Source organism: Vicugna pacos, chromosome 3 (genome assembly GCF_048564905.1).
Source record: "Vicugna pacos chromosome 3, VicPac4, whole genome shotgun sequence".
Classification (NCBI taxonomy): Eukaryota; Metazoa; Chordata; class Mammalia; order Artiodactyla; family Camelidae; genus Vicugna; species Vicugna pacos.
The window spans coordinates 90991907-91010448 of record NC_132989.1 but is presented as its reverse complement, the minus strand read 5'-3'; the positions used below and the strand labels follow the sequence as shown (position 1 = coordinate 91010448).

Genomic DNA, 18542 nt, shown 5'->3' with positions numbered 1-18542 from the left:
TTCTCTACCCAAAGGTGTCTTTCCCAGCCTCTTTAACGTCCATCTACCAGAAAGTGGAGCAGGGCAGAAGTTGTGGGAGGGAGTCCGGTCCCTCTCCCTTCCTCTCCCCTCCTGGCCTCAACACAATAAAAACTCTGTTCAGAACTTGGCTAGCTGCTGCTTTTCCCACATTCGATCAGGGAACACTTAAAGCCATACAGTGTCCCTGCCCCGCCAGAAAGCCTATGGGCAGGGAGCCCCTTCAGGCTGACACAAAGGCACACTGTGCAAGGCATCTTTGGCCAGAGGAGTGGCCACATATGGATGGTCAATAAGGCTTTTGATTTTTTTTTCTTTATGTCATGTCGTCATCATATTAAACAAGCAAGGACTCAAAACTCCTATTTTCGACTGTAAGACGTTGCCTGCCCTATAGCTACAAAGCAACGTAGCTCCTTTTCAGTATAAACAGAGTCCTGCAGAAACATGTCATACAAAATTTTTTTCACACCCAGTATAATTTTCCCCTTGAAATTGATGTCCTGTGATTTGATTGACTGTTTGACTCTAATTTTAATTGTCCATTTTGGAAACGCTAAAGTTAGATTTAAAGTTAAACTTTAGCACCCATAAAAGTCTTCTCACTGGAGCCAAAAACTACAGAAGGCTCAGTGAAAAAGGACAAAGTTCAAAAAAATAAGCGTCAGGTCCCTTGTTGCCAAGACACATGTCTAAGGTGGATTGTCACCTTATCCATCGCCATTCATTTTTTGGTAGAGCTTCTGTTTTCCACGGCAAAATAATTTTGAGAACTGGTCGCAGGCTAGCTACAGAGTCTCAAATGATTCTTTCCAAGACTGGCCTTCAGAAAATGAATCTACAAATTTCGAGTCAAGTATCTGAGAGAAAGAAGCTGGGTCAAAGTCTTCTGTTTTCTTTTACTGTACAAAATTGTGGCAAATACATCTATAAAGTGTACATTACCTTCCACTAAGACTCTCTGTTAACCAATAAACCTGCGATCTGATAGAGCCTAATCGAAAGGAGAGGAAAAGGCCTGCTAGCCACCAAACTCCAGATATTAATGGAGAGCCTACAGTGTGCAGGGTTGAAAGGGATAAAATGCGGTTCCTGCTTTCAAGGGACTTGTGATCTAATTGAGGGGGCAAGTATATAGACACAGGCAAACGAAATCGTGCAAGAATCAGCATAGGATGGACATAAATAATCAGATGAGTGGCATAGATAATAAATGCCTTTAACTGAGAGGCAAGTGGAGCCATAAACACTGTGTGTCAGACATTCTGTTAAACACTTTACGTACATCATCTCCTGTTCTGAATTATCCCCACTCCATAGATGGGAGTTACCGCTGGTCTTCTCCCCATTCTGGAGAAAGCAAGGAGAATGATATCAGGCGAGCAAAGGCCTGGAATCAGGAATGTGCCAGATGGTCTGGGGCTAAGGCTCCATTTAGGGGAATAGAGAGAGATGACCTTTATGCCCTTTGATAGTCTGTTCACCACCATATGTATGCCTAGCACAGTGCCTTGCACATAATAGGTGCTCAGTAAGTAGGTTCTTGAATAAACAAATGGCCCTCTGGTTTGTGTCTATAACCCTGACCAAGTACAGTAGGCTAAAGGTAATTGGCTTTAATTCACTGTACACCTCCCAGTTCCCAACTGTTACAGCAAAGGATTCACGTGGGAAAGACACAACATCATGGGACAGGCCTGGCAGCAACAGCAGCTCACTGGGGTGCTTTCATGGAACCTGGCGTGGTGATATGAGCAACCCACGTCCTCACCCTGGGCTGCGAGACAGCGCGCCGTCTAGCCCCTGGCACCCTTGCGACCTCAGATCCTTTTTCTCTCCCTGCGTCCCTCTGTTCCTTCTCTCCCTGTGCTCCTCCCACACTGACCTGACCGACCTCCTCCCTGTCCCCCAGTCCCTTCCAAGGGCCTGTATTCCTTCATGCTGCTTTCAGGTCTATAACAGCCCCTCTCCCCCCGTCTTGCTGCCCTGCCTGCTCCCTGGCATTGTCTGTTGGCTCACCTGTTGGCTGTCTGCCTCCGCACACACCAGCCTGTACACCCAGATAGGCAGGCCGCCATCTGCTCTCGGCTCCGTTGTAGCCGGCGTCTAGGACAGAGCCTGGCACGTGGTCAGTGCTCACACACTGCAATCCTGACCAAAGACCACTTTCTCTAGCTCTCAAATACCTACTTCCCAAGGGAATAGGGTTGTGTTCAAAAAATGTTACGTGAAAATTGAGGAATGGAGCTCAGAAATGAGAGGCAGAATGGCAGGAGCTGAGACCAACCTGTTTATGAAAGGTGATTTTGCCCAGAGCGGGGAAAACACACCTTAGAAACTCTGGCAAAGTACATGCTTGCTTGGGAGACCTTTAACGTGCTGTGCTTCTGAAACCCTGCCCGGGCTCCAAAGGAGATTGGTAAGTTTGCCAAAACAACCAATCCCCAGGGCTTAAGAGTCACTGCTACCAGTCTCAGCCTAGTCAATGGGCAAGTACTGTACACTTCGGTAGCAAAAGCTTGGCTCACTGCTGTAACCAAAATGAGCCAGATGCATCTATCCAGGTGACAGGAAGGCAGGTGAGGAAATTAAATGACCTTATTTTCATTCATTCTTCCCCTCACTGAACACTCTTGAGTGGTTCAATACCATGATAAGGAGTTGAAATACACTGATTTTGCCTCAAGTTTGAGAATTCATGGTCCCAGGAGGACACTTATCATAAGATCTAATGATGTGCTTTAGAATCTTGGGAAAACCGAGACTCCAGAAACCACAAAATGTCTGCTAAATTCAAAATAGTAATATAAGTAAAGTCATGGTGCCTAACCACTTTCCTTGGAAGACTTCTAGTGAGATGCTCGGTCATGTCACAGATGTGTGTTAGGCACTCGTTCTGTTTAAGGAACTGTGCTAATGCTGTGGTAGACCAAAAGGAGGTAGACCACATGGTCCTTGCCTTCAGACTTCCAGGAGTTCATTGTTCACTGGCAAGTCAGCGAACTAAGATGCCAGGCAGGGAATAAATAATAAGGGCAGTGGTCCAGCTATTGTGGGAAAGCACAAAGGATGGAGAGATGGATTCCATCTGGGAGAAAATCAGAAGTGCTTCGTGGAGGAGAAGACACTCACATTGATCCTGAAAGATGGATGAAATTTCCACAGACTTAGATGGCTCAGAGCCTTGCTGTGTAGCCTTCGCCAGTCTTGATGGTGTAAGTATTCCCACTCTGGCCGATTTCAAGTTAATGAAGTGATCTCACTGAGCACAGTTAGGGAGAGGGGCCAGCTCCGGCACATCATCTGTGAGTCACCATCTGAGCTTTGGACTTTATTAAATCTGTCTGACTCTATTGCTTTCATGTGTGACTTCCCAGGTATTAAAAACATCTACGGCAACACTGTAAGGGAAGAGACCCTTCTGTCCTTCTCCCTGCACCGCGGTCTGACCTTGTAGTGCTCTCTCTGTGTCTACCCTTCCAGTCCCAGCCCTGTACCCCGGACTGGCCTACCTAGGGTTGATCTTGGCCCAGGGCCAACCCGGACTCTGTTTGCCCCTCTTAGCAGGGCTGTGACTCCCCCGGGCCCCTGCTATCACAAGGCCCAGAGGGCTGGCTCACGGCCCGCTGCCAGGTGTTGACACACTTGCTGTTCTCCATAATGAGACACGGCTGTAAGGGTGGCTAGCTGGGCAGGGTGGTGCACTGTTCTCCAAGCAGTTGGAAGGGAAAGCGGGTGGAATTGCTGAGAATCTTTGCCAAAGGAAGATGCAAGCCAGCTGAGACCCGGCATTCATGTTAACTGCTCCCTTTCATATTCTGCTTTTTAAAAAACTCCCCCTCCCAATGTGTTCTGCGCAAGTCACTGCCCCCTTAACTGGCCTTATCAACCGAAGAGCTACATTTGAAAAGTCAGGCCCTAGTTTTTGTCTTTAATTGCAAGCAGATGTCCTCAGTATGTGCATAAGCTTGTGTCAGGAGGACATGAGCGTGTGTGTGTTTGTGTGTGCGCACATGTGTGTGTGTGAACTCACCAAGAGAGCCCTGCCAGGCAGGAAAGGAATATGTGAAGCTTCAAGTTGTTAGGAAACACCCACATTTGTCGCACTGAGCCAGAGGGAGAGCTGCGAGGAAAGGTCTGTGTGGTCTCACACGCACATTGATTCTTCTTACCTCGAGGCCCAGCTACTCTCTCAGTTCACTGACAGCAAGTTACAGTTGCTCCAAATCTATGTCAGCATGTGTTTCTTTTCATGACACCAGCTTCTCCTCCAAAATTGCCATATGTTTGTAAAACAGCTTTTTTAAGCCTTAAAAGGTGCGTGAAACCACCAGCATCCTCTCGGGTTCCTTTGTGTTTGTTTGTTTAAATTATCTTATATATGTGCTCCACAATTTAGTGTTCAAGCATAGAGGAAACACATTCCCTCATGGCGATCTGGGGAGGTGACACTGTCTATTTGAAAGGTTCAAAGATTTCCTGTTCAGATTGCACAGGCTTCTTTAGAGCTGCCAAGAGCTTTAATGCGTTCAAGATAATGCATTTCACTATGGATGGGAATTCAGTTAAGCCAGTAAGCCGCAAAAAAAAAAAAAGTTCCAGCTTAGAATTGTCACTGCACTCAGGCCCAGGACTTGGTGTGCCAAGGGGTAGCCGTGACCAAGGTGACCATGCAGCCCCGGGACCTGCTGTGTAAACGTAACTGGATGACAGAGCCGGCGGGGAGCCCTGGGTGTACGAGCCTTGCCTGGTTGCTCATGAACTGACCGCTGAAAGGTGTTCCTGCCCAAGGCCTCGGCAACCTGGCCCCATCCATAGAACTTTCCAGAATGTCTGCAGCATTCAAATAAATCAGCCTGTGCTCTACAAGTGCCTGGTCATGAGCACCAGCTGTGGGCATTTAGTGGGGCAGCCTAGAAGGGGAGCCCCACAGAGGACGCAGTGACTGACCAGAGCCAGGAAGTAGTAGCCAGTGAAGTTTCCCAAACGTGTGATGTCATAAGAGCCAGCTGGCTGGGGGATGGGGCGTGCAAGGTCAGTGTACAGATTCTCGGGACCTTGCCAACGTGCGGACTGACCAAGGCCCTAGAGATTCAGAATCTGCAGACCTGGGACTAGGCCTTGGAATCTGTACGTTTAACAAACGCCACAGTAGATCTTGATGGTCGGGCAAGTTTGGGAAACAGTAAAGTGGGGTGGAGTCAGAGCCTGGCTGCCATTCAGATTTGGCCTCTGCCGTGTAATTGCTGGGTAGACTTAGACTAGTGACTTAACTTCTCTGAGCCTCAGACCCCTCATCCATACAATGTACTAATAATATCTAATTCAAAGGGTTGTTGTACAGGTAAAATGGGATAATTTGTAAAATGACCTGACTTGTGGGGCCTGGTGCATTTAAAGGGCACAATCAATGTGAGATATAAACACCTCACACACAGTTTTTGACTTTGCCATCGGCCATCCTCTTCAGAGGCAGCAGGATGGTCCAGGCATAGCATCAATGTGACCAGACAGTGAGCTTGAACTTGAGCCTTATTGCAAAGAGGCTGCATATCTGGAGGAAGTGAGGACTTTAAACTGAATACTCTTCGGTGATGGTGATCATAGTTTGAGAGAGAAAAAAAGGACAGGAAGGCAAATGTAGGTCTGGAAAGAGTTTTGGGGTTGAAATCCAAGCAGGGAAAATTTCTGGAACGTGCTCAAGGATAAACAGACTTCAAAAAGGCAGGAAAAGTAGGCAAGCAAACTTGAGATTTATAAGGAGAGACAAAATTTGCTGAGAATAAACTATTTTTATTTGATTCCCTTTTAGCCTAAAAGCCAAAGCTTAAAGCATTAGTCATTCATCTTCATCTACCTCATTTGTTTGGGAAGCTTTTTTTTTCCTACTAGGTGCCATGCCCTGTGTTCTGAATAGGTTACAAAGACAAAAGCAATACCCATCTCAAGAAACGCTGTGTGTCACAGGGCACGGGAAAACCAGCAGTGACAGCAAAGGATGTGAGAGTGGTTTCCAAGGCTGTTTGGTAAAGAGCAACTAACCTGCCCCGAAGGAGAAAGCCAGACCTCTCAATGGAAGTCCTTTTTTTTCCCTCCCCAGATTCATTGAGATAAAATTAACATAAAATACTGTGTAAGTTTAAGGTGTACAGCATGATGCTTTGATATATGTATATACTGCAGATGAGGACCGCAATCAGAAGTCTTGAAATAGGGATTTCACAACAGGTACCTCACTGTCATTACCACAACCATAGGCCATCAGTGATAACAATAGCTACCGTTAAGCAGTGCTTGTTTTATGGAGATGCCATGCAAGGCCCTTTCCATTATCTCTTGTCATTGTGTAGACTGGTTGCCACTTGTGGTATCTTGGTTTACTTGTGTTTGCACTGTCTATTCGGGGCTTGTTCTAAATGCCATATAACTGGAAAATTACGGTCCTCGCAAGAACATTGATTTTTTTTCCCCCACTATCTTTCTTACCAAGACAGTAGAGAATTGACCAACTTCCAAGAACTGGAATTGACTGCCTTTAGTCCCAGGTGGATTCCCATCCCCAGTTCCACTGATATCACTTCCCCAGGATCCCACTGCCTGCATCCGGCCTGCTCAGGAGGACCTAAGTAGAGGGGGTCTTGCCGGGCATAGGGCAGCGTCCTGTCCTCGTATGTGCAAAGCCCTAAGCTCACAAGGTCTCATATGAAAACACTGTCAAGCTCTCCATGGGAAAAGACAGGCCCTTTCGGCGTAGTGGTAGCAATCATAACGGTGATAATGATAACATTATCTAATGTTTACTAAGCACTTATTATATTGTATATTTAATATATTGCATGTGCTAACTGATTTAAACCTCACGGGTGTAGATACTGCTACTGTCCCCATTTTACAGACAGAGAAACTGAGGTCCAGTTAGTTATGTGCCATAGTTGGGAAGCTGAGTCCATAGCTGGACATCAGTAGGAAAGGTTAGATTGCAGTTCGTTCTTAGGCAGATCCACCACGTGAAGCTCCAGCCCAGGGCACTACAAATCAGTCATTCTCCAGTGTTTGCAGGATCAAAATTAAGTTGTTTGGAAAGACTACCCCCAGGATGCCCCTGACTTCTCCCCCACTCAACACATCCCAGCTCAGCTGTGCTCCACCCTCTTCCAACAAAGCACTGCTCTTTACATGCCCAGGCTGCATCTTACCTCTCGCCTCTGTCCAATGCTTCTCTTGGCTCCAACTGCCCTTTCCTTTGCTCTTCATTGCTTGTTTATCCCAAATTCAATACCCATCTCAAGGAGTCACCTTCCCCAGGAAGCTCCTCCAGACTCGTTAAGGGCCACTGCATCACTCCCCACTGCTGACCTCTCCTTCCTTTATAGATCCCTGCCCAGAAGCTGTGGGCTCCCCAAGGCTGTAGCTTGGGGGCTGGAGCTCATTCATGTCATAATGCCAGCATTTGAAAGCCCCTATGTGATATACTGGAGCTGTGATTCTCTACTTATTGTCACCCTTTGTTTGTTTTCCCTCGTTGCTCAGCCCCTCTAGCCAGTGACAACAGCTTGGACACGAAAACTGACAACTGCAGGTGACACCTCCATTTGCTAAGGTGGCACAGTTTTGATTGTTGTGCTGGCCTCTGGGAACCGGCAGCCTCTTGGCACTGGCATAGATCTGTGGTTCTTCCCCAAGGATGCTGTTGCTTCCTTTTATGTCTTGATTCATAGCATATTGCAGAGGGTGTTAGCTGAGTAAGGCTTTTTGTTTCGTGAAAATGTTACCAAACATGAAGAGGAAAGCACCAGATGTCTGTCTGCAAGGAAAGCAAAATCCTAGCTTGGGAGGAGTCAGGGGTGGCCAGGCCTCCCCAGGCATTTCCAGGCCTGGGGTTTGGCTCCGTGGGTTCCCTGGGGGCCTAATGACTGACCCCCACATTCCATGTCAGTCATCATTCTGGAGAAATCCGTCAACTTTCCTGCTGATCTGAGCCTGGAAACTGGTGTCTGTTTTCTCAGTTTCAAGCTGAAAATTGAGACAAACTTGCTGGATAATTTTGACCAAAGTAACACATGTGATTGTGTGTCATTCCATGATTGACTTAACTTTCCTCTTTTTTTTTTTTTTTCAAGCTATCAAAACTTTCTCAAGGCATATATAGTTGTCAGTGAGACAGGTCATTCAAAGTTGGAAGTTACATAAACTTGCCAATCCTTGACCCAAAATAATGTGTTAGTGCCCAGTTGAGGCAAGAGGTAATGAAGTGTTCTCTGATTTGTAGCAAGGAATCCGGGGTGGGGGTTGGGGTCTAGACAATGGTCATAAACAAGTCTTAAGAGATCAAGGCAGTGAGTAGACTTCAGGGGATTTTCATAAAATGCAATTTTCCTTTCTGGTCACGTTACAATCAAAGTGCACTACATTATCTACTCCAGGAAAACGTGTATTCCATCTGCTTTTTGTCATAATTCTTTCTTGCATGTGGGAGTAAATGAGCTTCGACCAATGATGAAGTTAATATTAAAATTTATAGATAGAATGAAAAGAAACACTTTTCAAGACAATAGTCACAGAATTTCAAGTATTAATTCACCAAAGCCCCCCAAACCTATCTTCACTTGGAAAAATACTATCACTTCTATGCCCAGACTGAAAACACTCTCAGGGGTTAGAATTCTGCAGCATTGAATGAGAGACTCTTATCTTCCTCTGGTGGGTTCCGTGTTCTGAACCCCAGACCCAGCTTCCTACTGCTGAGCCAGGTAGGGCGAGTTAGTGGAAACACACACTGGAAAGTGGATCCCGACAGAAGACCAGGATTCAGCCCACCCTGAAATTCTGGGAGATGGGAGGAGTCAGCTCACTGACACACATCTTCATTGTCTTTCTCTTTTCTTCATATCGAAGAAAGATCTCTTCCTGGACGAAGGCGGACATTCTTAGGGCTTAGATGACTGTATAAACAAATCTTGTTACTTTACCATTTACTACTGCAAGCAGGCCCAAACCCCCTTGTCTTGTCAGTTCTTCACATATGGTTTTTTTTTTTCTGTCTAAAAGGGAATAAACTCTTCCTACTCTGGTAACTCTCAGATATCTTCATTCTCTTGTAAAGGTTCCTGGTTGCATGTAAAAATTCAATAGAATTTTTTGCTCTCGTTAAAAAAAAAAAAAGTGTTTTTTTTAGCACTGTTATTGTGGGTTTCTATTGAGGACCAGAAGCGCCAGCAGTTTCACTGCTTTGAGGTGGTGCTCGGTGTTTGTGGTGGGCCTGGACCAAGCTGCTTCTCTGATAACCCAAGGATAACATGATGTGATGTGGAGACTCCTGGAGACACCCCTTCTCCACCAAGCCCAGATAGCAGTTATAGACTTTTGTAGCTGAAATATTTGCAGAGCAACCCAGTTCAGCAGTTCAATGGTAACTACGTTGATCGTTTTCCATTTTCCCTATTTTTAATGCAACCTAACACTAGTATCAATAAAATTAGAACTGCTTTTATAATAGATGACTCATTACCCACCTCACATCAGAAAGTTCCGTCTCCCTCTTGTCCAACTTTTCACTTCCCCTCATTCCTTCCCTACTCCCAGGATTGCTCACGTGTTTATTTCTAAGAATAAACATTTTTGACTGAACTGTTTTTTTTTTTAAATACTGTTTTTAAAAAGAATTTATGTTCTTCCTTGTTTTCACAAGCAAGACTTAAGTCTGGACTCAAGTGATGTAGGAAGGCATTTTTTCATTGTTCCTGACCGAGTCCAGGCATGAGACCAGAGGTAAATAAGACCAGAAGTTTTCCATTTGCTCTGAATCTTTAAGAGTTCTTTTTAGAGGGTAGGTGCAATTTTAGTTTTAGAAAGAAAAAGGAGGGAATTGTTGTGAGGTTGGGCCAGGCCACATTTTGTCATTTGAAGATGAGATTGTAACGAGGCCCTGTCAGACCATTTTTTATAGGGGTGACTAATGGTTTTCTTCTCTTTCTGTTTCAGCCACACCAGCTCTCCTTGTCAGAGGATCCCAGAGTCTGCAGAGAGTTAATCCAGGCCTAGAGACAAGTAAGAATTTCTATCCTTTTTCTGCCTTCAGCAATATTGCCCCGGCTTTACTGTGATTCGAGATATTGTCCTTTATCTGTTTTATTTGGGATTCGGTAACTGGATGGATGACTGACCGAAATTGCACAGGCAAACAAAAAACTCTTTTTTTTTTTCAGGATTTCCTTTTCAACTGCTCTTATAGGCTTCTCTTTAGAGGTTAAGTAAGGGCAAATTAATGCAAAAGAAAAAAAGATGAAATCATTTATTGTAGGCCAACAATCAGTTTATTGAGTTTAGGAATCTGCCTGTTTTTACAAGTCCTGTATTGTCTTGTCATTATTATTTTAAGATATTTCTTTTCCTAATGATCATGGTAACAGACAGATTGGTCCTTTCAACTAAATCGCTTTAGGCTCCAAAATTCTGCCTTCATACAAGCCATCTCTTCTCCTTAAAATGGCTTTGCACATCCCCCTCCTGTCCTGGGCCAGCTATCTCTTCATCTCCAAGACGAACTCAAACATCAGCTCTCTGGGGAAGCTTTTCCAAATCCTCTAGGCCTGAAGACCTGTTCTGCCCCTAAGCTACCATGTAACTTTGTCCATTGTTCTGTGACAGCATTTCGCAACATTTTCATATATATGTTCATACTGTGCGCAGGACTCAATGAGTTGTGTGGGCTGCACAAATTAATTATGTTGCAGTTAATCTAGTCAAAGCCCATGTTTTATGCTAGTTCTAACCCCTTCCCCCCCTAAAAAAATCCTGATCACACAGTAGATACCTTTAATTAAATACTAGGGGTGGATTTTTCCCCCTCAGTTGAAGTATATGCCAGAGTCCAGAGTGCACAGCAAAGGAAGGGAAGACAGTGTACCTGATTGTGTTTAAGCCATTGCTGTTTCATTGGTCTTTCTGGCGTCATGAAACCATCGTTTGGGTTTTATGACTAAATTGCAGAGTACATTTCTAATAAGAGATGTAAACATCATTTTTCTTGGCGGTGACTCAGAGGGAGGGTTGGTCCTGCTTTTAACAAACGTCATCCATGTGTCGGTTGTTCCAGACCACAGACTCTTTACAACTCCCCTGGTTTAGAAGTATTTGTCATGTTAATCTCCCTAATTAATGTGAGGGCCTGTAAAAGGGGTAGCTGTTGGTGACATTAGCCAGTCTGTTCCAAAGCCTTCACTCAGCAGACGTAGTGACTTATTGTTACTTTCTGTGAAGAAATGAGAAGAAAACAGTTAAGAATGTTCTACTAACACTGCTTGCTCCATCCCACATTGGAACCCTACGCCCACCACCCACCCACACACACACACACATGCATGCACACATGCACACACACACACACACACACACACAATACACTGCCCTTCACTTTCTCATGAAGTGGTAATACGATTTCTCTAAGCCTTTCTTTGTCAAGTCGTGGGGTCTGAGTTGCTTAAGCTTTGGGCCCCACTGAAATACAACCTCTGAGTCTGGCGGTTGTGTCGCAGAAATTCCTGCCAGGTATTTGGCATCTGTTGATTTTCTGTCCTCGTGATAAGCACGAATAATAGCTGTTACCCTTCATCAATGGTCCATCACACAGACAGTGACCTCCCCACGCAAGGAAGAACCCTGTCCTTCCAGCTCCTCCCTGTCTAAAGCCACCTTCCCTCTGTCTTGGGACTGGCTGGATAAAGTAACCCACATCAGTGGATGTGTCTGTATCAGTGGGCACCTTGCATAGTGCACACACTCGGACCCATGGCCGCCTTTGTCATCCAAGCATCTAGTTGAGATGTCACAGACCCTAGAGCTCCCCTCACCTCTCTGGGTCACTGTGTCACAAGCATTTAACTCTTTGCTGTGCACTCAGCTCTGGCTCTGCACCTTGAGGAAGAAATGAAAATGTGCAAGACACTGTCCTGACCTCAGGGAGCTCATGTTCTCCCTGGAGGGTCGTTTTACACAGAAAACGAGTGTTCAACACAAAATGTCCTGTCAGTACATGATTATAGTGCCCACATTTCCTACGTACGCTTTTCGGAATTCTCAGATTCAAAGCAAAACCCCACAGAGGAAGAAAAACAAAAACCCTCTCAGAGCAAATCCTAGACAGAACTGTCCAAACATAAAGAACTGTCGCCCCCACCGCCGTCTGCAGGCCGCCTTTGCATGGGCTGGTACAGTGAGCCCTTGACGGCTGTCTCCCTTCTCTCTCCTCCTGCCCCACCCCGTCTCTCCTTCCTCGTATCCACCATCCGCTGCCAGGAGCAACTTTCAGGACCCAACATGTCCCTCTGCTCTAAAAACCCTTAACTATCACAATACCCTTCCCACTACCTAAATTGTAACAGCAAGCCTAACCCGAGCCTTCCGTATCCCACTAAAGTCCGCCACCTGTCATCCGACCCCAGCTCGTACGTCTGGACCACCCGCTGCTCCCCAGGAGCACTGTGCTTTCCCTCCTCTGGGACTTTGCTCCGGCCATCCCACCTTCCAGAACTCTCCTCCTTCCTCCCCACACTGCGTTCTGGAAATATAAATCCTATCCCTACTCGAAGTTTCAGCCAAAATGCTTAGACCTTTGGCCCAAGGCAGTCCCACCCTCCTTCGTGCTTGCCTTGTGGGAGATCACACTGCTCCATTCTGCTCTGAAGGAGGACGGTGAATGCTGCTGTGTAGCATACTTACTTGCCTGTGTCCCTTATCCCCGCGGCTGGGTTATGAACAGCTGGGTCTAATTCAGGGTCGTAGCGGTCACAGTGTGTCAACTGTCAGTAATCAACGACAGTGCAAGTTAATTGCATGGAAGTATCCTTAGTAGCTCCCCACTCCCCCCACCCCAGCTCCACACTTAACAGTTCCCACCGGCACCCCTTGTTGTCACGGCACCTCTGGGTTCGCTGGGGCCAAGCGTGGGGGAGCAGATCTCGCCACCTGTGTTAACTGCACATGAATCACCTGAAGTGTCCTGTCACTAAAAGGACTCATAGGAATCGAATGGTTTACCTCAGAGAACAACAAAGTGTGGAGCAGTACATGAGGGCTGTGCATTGACCAGATTGACCGGGGGCTGGAGGGCCCAAGTGTGGGCCCCTTTGTCCTCTGACACACTGGACATACTTTGTCTCCAGGTCTAGAACCACTACCCCTGTGCCCACCAAGCATCTTGGTACCAGGAAGCCCAAAGTCTGCTGGTGATGGAGTTTCCTGTAGTAAACTGGTCATGTCGGCCTGCTCTAGCTATGTGGATAGCTTAACCATCAGCCCCCAGTTCCACTGAATTTAGGTCCAAATTGTAAATCTCATTATATTGCTAAGCAGCACTGACAGGCTGACATGTCCCGCCCTGACACATGTCAGGACCCATGATGACAACACATCATCCATCTTTAGTTAACACAGTCCGTACATAGCATTGCCAGGCACAGGAACTGGAGAAAAGCATGCAGTCAAACCAGACCAGCTCAGATTAACCCATGCAATGCAGCACCTACAGAATCACCCATTGCTCTCATCTCTTCCTTCACTTGCTTACCAAAAGGTGTGCGTCACATCCTCTAAACCCTTAGGGCTTTGCTTTCTGCGTGGGTACCGGGCCTAATCCGTGGGGAACGGGCACATACTAGCATGACTTCCCCAGAGTACGTTCTCAAGAAATATTTTCTGGAAACAAAGAGCTATTTTTAAAAGTCCCATGAGGACTTTTCAGCCCACACGCATGGGTAGAGCATACTTCACCTATGCAAAGGCATAAATGTGGGGGGAAAACATACGTCAGGATAAGAAGGATATTGAGGGAGTTTACAGTTTAAAAAGATAGACATCTTTGTGTACTTTAAAGAAGTAATGGTACAAACTTACCACAAAGAAAGCTGCTTTGTGTTGCAGGGGGAATGAGGATGGTTAGAATCTTCTAGAAAAAATCAGAACATTTTTAGTGCTCTTGAAGAAGGCAGACTCCTGAATTAGGCTGCTTCCGTGTGCTTTGTGTTTTTCCAATAATTTTATTTCTCTCTCACAGCTGATTTTTGGCAAAGGATTTGATGATCATATGGGCCAAATACATAAGACTTATTAAATGTACATGGAGAGAAATTACTGGATGATTGTACATCTTTCTGAGGGAGAGTTTTCCTGCCATTTTTTAAAGCCCTTTTTTTTCCACTGAATTTATGACATGTTACTCTGGAAGTGTAAATTGTGTGATCAATGGCATTTCCACCTCAAAAGGAAATGAATATCCAACTGGAGAAAACTATTGAAGTTTCATTGCCTGGCAGTTGGGGCATAAAATAGTCCAAGACTTTATGACAGCAGGCAAACTGAACATAAATATCCACGACTGGGGTCAGAATTCAGCTTGAAGGAATCCCCAAAGATTATCATATTAGATGGGCATAGCAAATGAATTGCTTTAATTTGTCTAAGTTTACAAACAATTTCCTTTACAATGGCGAGTTACTTGTCAATGAAAACGCTTGTATGAGACAAAAATTTAAGAGAGTTACCATCTTGCTTGTTGGGATCCTTACTGTGCATTCTTAGCTGGACTCCTGCAGCCTCCCTAGTTTTTCTTCCCTGCCTCCTATTTGTTCTCTATTCCCAGCCATCCTACTCTCGACTTCCGCATCCATTCTTCTTGCCTATCTTGGATCCGGGCATTCTTCTGGCCCACCATCTTGAGTAGCTCCCCGCTGTTCTCTAAATGATAAATAATTCACCTCTCTGGCATTTAAATAATTCACCAACCATAGGGCTCCCGTGTGCCTCTCTAGCTTCATCTCCCTTGTGTGCTCTGTACACCCGCGTTATGTCCCTTGCATTTCTGCTTCATTACAGCCATTCATAATGATCACCTCTTACCTCCCAGTTGGGAACACCCCTTTATGGATTTTGTCTTTAAGGCATATTTCAAATATTCCGTTACCCACAAAGAGAATGTGCACGTCCATCTTGGAATCTGTGTAGCGCTTTCTCCCTCCCTCGCGAGGAGAGAGAGTATGTAGCACAGGGCTTGAAGAGCTCAGCCTCTGGAGCAAGGCAGCTCTGGTGTAAGTCTCAGCTCTGCCACTTACTTCCTGCATGATTTTAGCTAATTTCACAGCCTCTCTGTACATTAGTTCTGTTTTGTTTTTTTATCTCTAAAATAAAGATGCTAATAGTACCTACCTCATAAAGTTGTGGTGAGAATTACAAGTGGTGATGTATCTAAAGTAGTTAGAATAGCACCTGCCCCCGTGGTGTTTATTGTAGTCTCTCGTGGCTCTTGTTTCTATTCCAATGAGAGTTAGAATTGAACTGTATGAAATTTCCTGTACTCAGCTCTGTTCGAGACCTCAGTATCATTATGTCATTTGTTTCAACCTGATGGTTGAAACAAATGTGCTTTCTATTCCTCTGATAGACTGTACCATCCCTAAGGATAGGGGCTATGTCTTTTACATCCTTGTATCTTACAGTACCTGGTAAGGACCTGGCAAATGCCAAGCATTTAATGAATAATCATTGGATTTTACATGCACACACATAAAATTCAAAACATAGGAGCCACGTTTCCCCAGTGTCTTAATTACTCTTTGGCTACCGCAGAGTACCTCCATGCCCTTTGGCAGTCATTTATGAAAAGAGAGAGAGAAAAATATGCAGGAGACATTTCTCTTGTCCATCACTATAAATTCTTAGAGTCTTTCCCCAAAGCCTTCCACCAACCTGAGCTTCAGGTCATGGGACTAGTGTCATAGTCTGGTCTTAGAGTACGTTGCAGGATGCTCCGGGTCATCCCTGTGGTATCCTGTGGACACTTCAGCTGCCCAGGCAACGATAGCCCCACCCCTGCCTATGACCCATCACTGCCCCATAAGAGCCCCATAGCCCTCCAAGCTTTAATCATTCTTTTTCATCAGATGTTTTCAACCTTCAGGGCTTATTAGCAGACACTACAACTAAAATAAGCACAAGCTGACAATAGAGTTAAAAGCAGCGCAGCATCAGGGCAGCGTGTCCATGCAGGGACAGTATCTTAGAACGTGCAGCCTGTATTTGTTCCGAAGATCTTGAGCTTTGGACATGCACTGGAGACCAGCAGTGACACTGGGTTCTGACATGGAAGCGGACATGGAATTCTTGACAGCCGACTGTTTATAAACAACTCAGTAAATGAGTCAGTAAGTAAACACAGATTAGCAGGATCCCTTTTAAGAAAACAGTGTTTATGTTGGCTCTCTCTTGCACCCGAACTAGTGGCAGCCCTTCCTGACTCACAGGCAGCGCTCACCTCCATGCAATGCCAAGCCTCCCGCAAATGCTGTTTATCCCACTTCCTTGCTTCTCCCAAGTAGGAGGAAGGCCAGGAGAATGATGTACTTTCGACAAGAAGAAACGGAGGTACAGACTAAACAGCCTCCCTAAATCTCTTAAACAGACCACAACAGGAGAGTAGAGAAGGCACCACCAGTGCAGTGCTTTGCCTCTGCCCCTAGTTAAGCAAAATAAAGTGTGGTTAATACATAATATTGATCATTCAAATGACAGTGTTCAGTTATCTCAAATTACGGACTTGACAGTGACTTTTTCCAGCCTAGAATACCCAGATAAGTCCTGCTATTAGTTTCCCAGAATCAGTGCTGGATTATACACTGCCTGCTTTCACATGTAATTGTTGGGAGTTAAGGATTTTTTGTAAGATAAATATTAGGTCTCAACTTTTTTATCCCCCTCAACTCCCAGCAATTTGCCAAGCCATAATCAGTGGTAAGTAGATATTTACCACTCAGTTTGCAAGAGATCTGCTCTCTGTGTGCATGTGTAGACAGTGTCCCTGAACCTCTGGAGGCGGAAAGAGCCCACAGCTCAAGGTCAGCCCCCTCAAGTACCTGCGGGTCCTCTTGACTGTAAACACAGGTCAAGGTCGTCTGTTTCTTCTGGAACCCAAACAGGAAGAAAGCAGTTAAAAATCTGTGGACGCAGTCCTCTAAAAGCCTTGATCTTAGAAATGACTACTATATATATTTCTTTTTAAGTCTGAGAAGGATGATTAAGCATCTCCCTAAAAATTCCAGTGGGCCTGCGTGTTCTCTATATGCCAGTTCCTAGTATGGTTTCTCTTCCAAAGCGTAACACACATTTTTCAGGGATGAAATCCAAGACGAACATTCTTTCACCGTGGGTGACCCTAGTGAGTAGTGAACGCTTTTTAGTGACTCTAGAAAGTTAAAGCATCCCAAAGTTGATTGTGACCCGTGAGTCACACAAGTAGTAGAGAGCGCCTGCAGCCTTGCTTTTGAAGCTGTGCAGCTTTTGCATCGAGCTCAAGTGGCTTGCGTGCACGTGGCAGCTTCCCTCTGGTTATAAACTCTTAGAGGGCGAAGACTTAGGCTTCCCTCATATTTATATGCTCTGTTCCCTGCATCACAACGTAAGCCAGGCCTTACACAAAATAGGATCCTTAATATCGGTTCAGTGAACATCATGCTGAGCTTCAGGAACGACCTGAGAGCAAACGCAGAAGGGAAGCTGGGGAGAGGTATCCGCCTAGATCTCACGGTGTTTGGTTTGGTGCCTTCCCGCAACACTAAGATTAACCCTGATGGGGAATGTAATTGTTTCCCAAATCTGAGAGCAGCCGTGCATTTCCTCTTCTGCCTTTTTTCTTTCTCATGGGGAAGAGCAGACCAGAAGTTTCCATAGAAGTCTTGGAGGTGTTGTTCCCATCAGACAGGAGTGGTCGCGGCAAACTCTGTTACTGGTTTCAGTGGGGGTCCAGGCTGTGTGATGAGGACTTTGGAATTTGGGGAGCAGGAGATCCCAGGTGGTCATGTGTGTGTGCACCTGGCATATTGCTGATATGCCATGAGCTCCAATTTATCCGTCTATAAATGGAGATACTAGTATCTCTCCCGAAGGGTCATTATGAGGAGCAGACATGTACGTGGACTATTCCTGGCACAAAGTAGATATGGAGTAGATACGAGATATTTTATTATTTTTACAAGTGCTGCTATTCCTACTCCTAAAGCCGTGGTGGCCTGGGTTGCTGGGAACACCCTACCTACCTCCTCACCCCACTCACCAAAGCTTAGCTCCTATTCAAGTTCATTTCTATTTTCTGGGAGGATAGGAAGGATGCTGGATCTAGAATATTTCTCATAATTGAGTGGTATATTTTTTAAGGAAATGAAATTCTCACCAAGTTCAGAGAATGCCTGTACAGCCCAGTTAGAGAAACACTGATTTTAAAAAAGAAATTTTAATGTTATAGATGTGTCTTTTTAAAAATATTAAATTTATTTTGTTTGTGGGGTTTTGGCGGGGGGTGTTTTTGTTTTGTGGGGGAAGTAATTAGATTTATTTATTTATTTTAATGGTACTGGGGATTGACCCCAGGCCCCTCATGCATGCTAAGCGTGTGCTCTAACCACTGAGCTATACCCTCCCCCCATGATATGTCTTCTAATTGCCACTTATCTCTACAAAAAGAGCTCCATTTTCTACCTCAC

At 45.3% G+C, this 18542-nt stretch overlaps 1 protein-coding gene across 2 annotated transcripts in view; it reads left to right on the top strand.

Annotated features, from left to right (window-relative positions):
- The window catches only part of GHR (growth hormone receptor), a 238473-nt gene that overhangs the window by 164022 nt on the left and 55909 nt on the right, over positions 1–18542 (top strand). For both annotated transcript variants that reach the window (XM_072958742.1, XM_072958741.1), the window contains exon 3: positions 10000–10065. In XM_072958742.1, the coding sequence (XP_072814843.1) occupies positions 10000–10065 (66 nt within the window). The remainder of the gene's footprint in view (positions 1–9999; positions 10066–18542) is intronic.